The sequence below is a fragment of the Brassica napus genome, chromosome A1 (assembly GCF_020379485.1).
Source record: "Brassica napus cultivar Da-Ae chromosome A1, Da-Ae, whole genome shotgun sequence".
Taxonomy (NCBI): Eukaryota; Viridiplantae; Streptophyta; class Magnoliopsida; order Brassicales; family Brassicaceae; genus Brassica; species Brassica napus.
Window position 1 is genome coordinate 17,351,190 of NC_063434.1, and position 7,369 is coordinate 17,358,558.

Consider the following 7,369-nt stretch of genomic DNA (forward strand, 5'->3'; position numbering starts at 1 on the left):
TTGTGTTCTTCTTGCGATCGTCGTCCGTTTTGTAACATTAACATTCTTATAAACTAAATTGGGATATTATTATTCATAGGTTTGTTTTGTTTTGTTTTACAATAGCGACAATGACAAGATGGACACAACAATAACATGAAACGGATATAAACAAGTTTGTATGTATGAAGACAAACTTTTTCATCTAGCATAAGAAAATTGAGACTAATGATTTCGTTTTGGATTTTTAGCTATCCAAACAAATAAAACTCTTCCAACGTTAAAAAAAAAAAAATAAGTAAAACTCTTTCTATTATTTTTTTGTTTATAACGTTTCATTTGAATATCTTCTAAAAATTTGTAACAAGTTAACTGCTTAGAACTTTTTTTCCACCATTTTATTATTAGCTTGATTAGTGAAAATTTTATTTTGAAAAATGCATATCAAAGACTATTTATAAATTTTAAAAATCTATTTAAATAGTCTCAATTCTTCAATTTGAAAAGTCACATTCTTCCAATTTAAAAGTAGTTAATTTGAAAAGGTATTTATAAGAATAATCACAATTTTTCATTTTAAAAAAAAATACATATATGAATTTTTAGAAAAGACACAACCTTCCAACATTAAACTTTTTGAAAAAATACAACCCTTCTTGACATTTTTTAGAAAAGACACAACCTTTCAACATAAGTTAGATTCACAATCTTTAGAATTAATTAGGATTGCTATTATTAGTAGATTACTTAAATTATTGATTATATTTTAATATTCAACAATTGTTTTTTAATTGTACTTTCAAATTTATAATTGAAATTTTAAAAGTATTATTGTCATTTTGAAAATAATTATCTATATAAAATTTACGAGATCAGTCTAATGTGACATAGTTTTCAATTTTTTGGCCTAAAAAAACAATTTTCCCTAAAAACTATAACAATGAAAACTAAAAACCATGACAAGTTCACCAAAAAATACAATAAAACAGAAAAAAAAAAAAAGAACAGAGCTAGAAAAGATTTGGAGAAACACCAAGTACGAAAATGCTGCAATAGAGTTTGACATGTTAAAAAATAAATAAACTTTTAAGCCATTTGGCACTGGACCAGCACTTGCCTTTCATTTTTTATTTTAGAAATGGCTTTTGGAATTTCCCATGAACCCAAATTCTGTACATATTCTTATTCTTTCTCCGGTTTACTGCTTTGACACAACAATTTTCAAGCTCGACCTGCACTCAAGATAGAAACATTAATAAGACATGTGATCCATTCAAATGTTTTTGTCCCTATTCATAATTTTAAGCCATTAATACAGAGGACTGCCTGATAGAAACACCATGTAAATTGTAGAATATCTGAAAAGCAATGCATTAGTCGCAAAAGAAGAAGGATTACCTCGATGAATCCGGCATCTGTAAATAGTCTTTTAACAGTGTCGAGACAAAAGAAATAGGAAAGGGTTCCATCTGACCGCACGTATTCCCTAAACCCAATACATTTCTCTGGCTCAAACCGCAGCATAGTCATGTCATATAAGCCTGAATTTTACTTCCAAGTGTTAGTTTCTCCTTATTTGTATAGCATATGTGAACTCTTAAATGGTGATCTATTCATAGTGAGTCAAGAATTACCGTAATCTCTGAACAAGAGCAGACCACCAGGTTTCAGCACAGCAAAGCATTCTTTGATAGCTCTCGGCATCCTTTCTTTAGGCACTGCCGACAATGTGAAAATCTGACAGAACATAACAAGCCGAGTTACAATGAGCCTAAGAATCAGTAAATGAGACACAAATCTAGATCCAGTGCAGAAATATGGCACTAAATGCATTGGTTGATCGAGCGCGATGATGTTAACATACCAGAGTGACAAAATCCACTCCACCGATGCAATGCTCATTCAAAGAAGTATCATCACTCTCCCCTATTTAATGAAAAAAAGCATAAAACGTAAAAGATTAGCAGATGAGAGATCAAAGTGTATCTTATCTGAAGGGACTGAAACCTGAATGGTGGCAATGTTTGTTGTGTCGACAATGATGACACGCCAACCAATTTGGGAATGCAGACGTTGAAAAGTCACAAGTGAAAGAATGGAAGTTATCAACTGTAGCAATAGCGCGATTAATGTTCTCTTTAGTCCTAACGAGGGCCTCACTGCTACAATCGCAAGCGTATACGGTAATGTTCTTGCTTCCACTGCACACAATAAGACGCAAAGATAAGCAGGGAACTGGTTAAGGAAGTAGCTCATAACTTAAGAACAACATAAATCACTATACCGTAAAACTGGAAGGACAGTACTCCCATTACCGCAACCGACTTCCAAGAGTTTAGTGTTTTCGCCACATAAAACTAACTCAGGAAATTCCTTCAACAGATATCTTCTTTCCTACATACATTTAGACCAATTGATAGGATCCAAATTATCTACACTAATATGAATAGCATCGTCAAATTATTTATTTAAAAAAAAAGGGTTTGGGAATGGGAAGACCTTGAAGAACTTTCCAGAGGAGTGACGGGAGTGGAAATCTTGCCATGGCTTCGAAACAGAAGAGGAGAAGGAGGAGGAGGAATCTACTAGATGTGGTTCTTGTAGATGGTGGGAGAGAGAAGGATCATTCTCGACCAAATTCTTCACAAACTCCCATTCGAAATCCTTTGAATGATACTCTCCTGCTTCCCCTCCTTTCTCCATCCTCGAGCAACGTTTTGCTCTCTTTCGCCGAAACTGAACCCTACGCTGAAGAGTCAAATTAGGCTCGACATTATTCTATTTTGGACCAATTGGCCAAATTCAGGCTTTTTTATTTTTTTTCGTGAACATATTTAATTTCATTAAACCCAATGGACTACGCTACATACAGAGGCAATAAAGTCTACAGAGGCCCAATTACATTAAGCTTAGTCGGTAAGGAAACTATGAACGTGAACTGTCCACCTGTTTATCCACCGAACAATACATCACCACGAGACAGCTAATGGAAACTGGTCTAGCGCTTTCCACGGACACCTCAGGCTCGCCGTTCGCCGGCGAACTCAGCTGTAACACCCCGGCCCAGGCCCAAGTAGAAAAGGCCCAACAGAGGGAAACCCTAAGTAACCCTAATCCAGAAACCTATATAAAGAGGAGTCTCCCCACAGCTGAGCCATCAGACACTCACCGAGCGAAGCCCTGCGAGATCCGAGAGCCGCCGCCGCCGCCAGCCCACCGAGGAAGCGCCGCCGCCGATCACCACCCGCGTAGCCCAAGTCGCCGATCGCGGGTACCAAGCCGCCGGCTTCTCGATTCTGTGGCGTGTAACCGTCTTCGTTTGGATTACTAAGATCTTTGAGTACCAGATCCGGAACCCAACCTATCCTCGTCGCTGTCTTGGAACCAGATCGACAATCAACTAATGTGAGGACTTGTCTGTGAACTCTTCTCAAGATTCCTAACATCGTATAGTATTAGGGTCTAGCTAGTACGGGCTTGATTGATTGATTGATTGATGATTGAACTCAGTGATGAGATTAATGCATGATAATGATAAATGATGAAAGAACCTAGTTGAACTAGGAGGAAAGAAAGAAAGAAAGAAAGAAAGAAAGAAAAGAAAGAAAGAAAGAAATGAGAATGAGTCTAGGAAGACTAAGAAAAAGAACTAAGAAATGAATGAAATACGACCCACCGAGGAACTGGTGGGAAGTATGGGAAACGCGGCGGCCGTAGCGTTCAAAAACGGCGGAGATGCGGGGCCATAGCATCCGATAAAAATGGCAGGGTAAGAATAGAGGCGCCGGTAAGATTGAGTCACGCCGAGTCTTGGCGGGAAGGGGTCGTAATACACTGCAAAGGCGGACCGAACCCGAGGAACTGGGCGGCGGTCCTACCAGGGCAGGCGACTCCATAGGAAGCAGCAAGAAAAGGGGAGGAATGGTCCGCTTGAGCTGTGTAGGTCCTAGGTGTCTAGGGTAATGAAATGCGAACTTGCTGTTTTTTTATTAGCTTATTCCTTAATGCTTGCTGTGTTATGTGTCTTGATATGAGTTAACGGGTTCCTGGAACCCGTCCTCACTGAGTATTTCCCCAAATGCTCACCCCTCTTTCTGCAGGTACGATCGGGGAGACGCAGGAGTGAAGTCGGAGTGGTGCCGGTTCTTGGGTCGGGATAAGCTTTTATTTAGTACTTTAAAACTGTGTTTCGTTCCAAAGACTCGTATGCTAATCTGTTTTCTAAAGACTTTCCTAAGGTTTTAAGAAATAAAAGACTACAAGTTGTTTTCTCATTTTCCTTAAGTAATGCATTTCAAAAAGGGGACAGTAAGGGTTACACAAGGAATGTCCAAAGGTAGACATGTGTACCCTTAATCCGTCCTGGGAACCCCAGAATGATCTGGGGAAGGGACGGGTCTTTCAATTGGTATCAGAGCCAGGTTAAAACCCGTCCGGTTCCGTCCGGATGGGTACTGGCAGTCAAACCTTGTATTTTAGTAGGATGTATTTTAATCAATTCTTTTGGGGAGGGGTCTTTTCCTCTTAAGGCATCACTTCGGCTGAATCCTGCACTACCCGATAAGGTATAAGAATTTCATGCTACTTAACTGCCAGTACTTAACAATTTCGTTATGACAGGATGCCTCCCAGGAACGCCAGACTAGCTCAGCCCACAACCACAGCCCAGAGAGCAGCCAGGCGGGCTGCCAGAGCCGCGTCGCAGGCTACCAGCGACAACGGAAGTCATGCCGGGGATGGTGTGGAAGAGAACCAGGTGAATGGACCTGCCCAAGGAGGTCAAGTGAACGGACCAGCCCAAGGGCAAGGCCAGGCCGCCATGGACGCTGCAGCAGTGGAAGAACTGCGAAGGTACCGGGAGGCTTACGGGGGTAGACTGCCCGGGGAAGGTGCCGCGGGCGGAGGACTCGCACCACCCCTAGCGGTGCCCGCCGCTGATCACGTGCCCTCCTATTGGGACATGATGAAGCAGCTAAAAAGCATGCAGATGGAAATGTTCAGCGGGGGAGCCGACCCGATCGCCGCAGACAACTGGAGGAGGAAGCTGGAAAAGAACTTCCTCTCGGCCAGGTGCCCACCAGAGTACCGTAGAGACTTGGCTACCCACCACCTAAAGGACGACGCCTTGGTCTGGTGGGATTGTGTGGTGGACGGTGCAAGGGATCAACCGGAACTGACCTGGGAGGACTTCTTAGAAGAATTTAATAACAAATACTTCCCTCGAGAGGCAATGGATAAGATGGAAGGTAGATTCCAAGACATCAGCCAGGGGTCTCGGGATGTACGGAAGTACGGGGAAGAGTTCAACAGGCTCCGAAGGTTTGCAGGACGCCATATGACTGAAAAGGAACTAATTCGCCGCTTTATGAAAGGTTTGAGGATCGAACTCAAGAACAACTGCAATGTTCGGGAGTTCCGCTCCCTGAACGAACTACTGGAGAAGGCAGCCGAGCAAGAGGCAGGGATAGAGGAGGAGCGCAAGCAGAAGCAGGCCACCCGAGCCGCGAAGCGTCCTCGCGAAACTACCACCCCTGTGGACAACGGAACAGTCCGCACGCTTTGCACAGAGTGCGGGAAGATGCACTACGGAGAGTGTAAGGGAACAGGATGTTTCAAATGCGGACAACCGGGGCATATCAAACGGAACTGTCCACAGCTCAACGACGGGACGGTTACCAAGACCCCCAATATCACATGTCAGCTGTGCGGACGTTACGGGCATGCGGCCCGGGACTGTCGCGACCGGACTGAAGCAGGGACCGGAGCTGCGCTTCCGGCGCCACCGCCAAAGAAGCCAGCAACTCAACCGAGAGTGTTCGTCGCAGGGAACATCCAGGGAGCTGAGACCATAGCAGGTAAATAGTCTTGCTCTAGCTCTTTTTATCGATTAAAAAAAAAAAAAGGGAAGTTTTAGGAAAAAGGTAAAATAGACACTTAGCTATAGTCTCCGTGTAGGGAGGGTGAAGGTCGGAGGAGTTGTAGCTTACACACTCTTCGACACGGGAGCCACCCACAGTTTCGTGAGCCAGGCCCTAGCCAAGAAGTGGAACTTTCAGGGGAAGTACGAGGCACGAACCACCCGGGTCGAGACCGCGGGTCCAGACGAGATATCCGCCATGGGAGTATACATGGGAGTGACCGTAGAACTCGCCGGAGTGGTTATGCCAGTAGACTTGCTGGAACTAGAAATGGGGCGGTACGAGGTGATACTCGGAATGGACTGGTTATCACGACACGGAGCGGTTATCGACTGTAACGGAGCAAACATACGGATTCCCAGAGAGGGAGGACGAGTAGTGTTCGAAGGATCGAAAACTAAGACCGGGGTCACAATCATATCAATGGCACAAGCTGGAGACCTAATTAAAAAGGGACACGACGCTTACTTAGCCACGATAGAAATGTTGGAAGCACCGAAAGGACCGAGTTTGGAGGATGTGGCTGTAGCGAATGAATTCGCGGATGTATTTGAACCACTACAGGGACCACCACCAAATCGGGACAGTGCGTTCTCCATTGAGTTGGAACCGGGAACTGCACCCGTCTCCAAGGCCCCATACCGCCTGGCGCCAGCAGAGATGACCGAGTTACGAGAACAGTTGGAAGACTTGATAAGTAAGGGTTTTATACGACCCAGTAGCTCGCCTTGGGGAGCTCCAGTGTTATTCGTAAGGAAGAAGGATGGGAGTTTGAGACTCTGCATCGACTATAGAGGATTAAATAAGGTGACTATCAAGAACAAATACCCACTACCTCGAATCGATGAATTGTTGGATCAGCTAGAAGGAGCAACCTGGTTTTCCAAAATCGACCTCGCGTCAGGATATCACCAAATCCCTATAGACGAAAAGGACGTACAGAAGACTGCTTTCCGCACACGTTACGGACATTACGAGTTCGTTGTGATGCCGTTTGGACTAACCAACGCACCAGCAGCCTTCATGGGCATGATGAACAATGTGTTTCGAGACTATTTAGACCGTTGTGTGATAGTTTTCATCGACGATATACTCATCTACTCGCGGAGTAAGGAAGAACATGACTGGCACCTCCGGTTGGTGTTGGAAAAACTACGAAAACATAAGTTGTTCGCGAAGTTAAGTAAGTGTAGCTTCTGGCAGAGGAAGATAGGATTCCTCGGTCATGTCATCACAGAAGCTGGAGTAGCAGTAGATCAGGAAAAGATTAAAGCCATAACCCAATGGCCTACCCCGAGGAATGCCACGGAAGTAAGGAGCTTCCTAGGGTTGGCGGGGTATTACCGGAAATTCGTGCGGGATTTCGCCACTACCGCAAAGCCTCTCACCCGACTAACCGGGAAGGATACCAAGTTCGATTGGACAGAAACCTGCACAAAGGGGTTCGAACAACTCAAACGCCAACTGACCCA

The 7,369-nt window shown here is 44.1% G+C and overlaps 1 protein-coding gene across 1 annotated transcript; it reads right to left on the reverse strand.

Annotated features, from left to right (window-relative positions):
* Positions 1-986: 986 nt before the first annotated feature.
* On the reverse strand, positions 987-2,756 carry LOC106412167 (tRNA N(3)-methylcytidine methyltransferase METTL6). The gene is made up of 7 exons (XM_013853063.3): positions 2,479-2,756; positions 2,264-2,373; positions 1,987-2,180; positions 1,844-1,905; positions 1,614-1,716; positions 1,378-1,520; positions 987-1,211 (listed from the first exon to the last, which is right to left on the reverse strand). Exons 1-7 carry the CDS (start codon positions 2,680-2,682, stop codon positions 1,107-1,109), a joined length of 921 nt encoding a protein of 306 aa, XP_013708517.1. The 5' UTR covers positions 2,683-2,756; the 3' UTR covers positions 987-1,106.
* Positions 2,757-7,369: the final 4,613 nt, after the last annotated feature.

Bases quoted from the DNA above. Each gene is read 5' to 3' on its own strand.
- LOC106412167 (XM_013853063.3), bottom strand. From the start codon at position 2,682: ATGGAGAAAGGAGGGGAAGCAGGAGAGTATCATTCAAAGGATTTCGAA. The intron at 1,717-1,843 runs GTATGTTAACAT...ATGTTCTGTCAG, and splicing joins GAGTGGATTTTGTCACTCTG to ATTTTCACATTGTCGGCAGT. The intron at 1,521-1,613 runs GTAATTCTTGAC...AGTAAAATTCAG, and splicing joins GCTCTTGTTCAGAGATTACG to GCTTATATGACATGACTATG.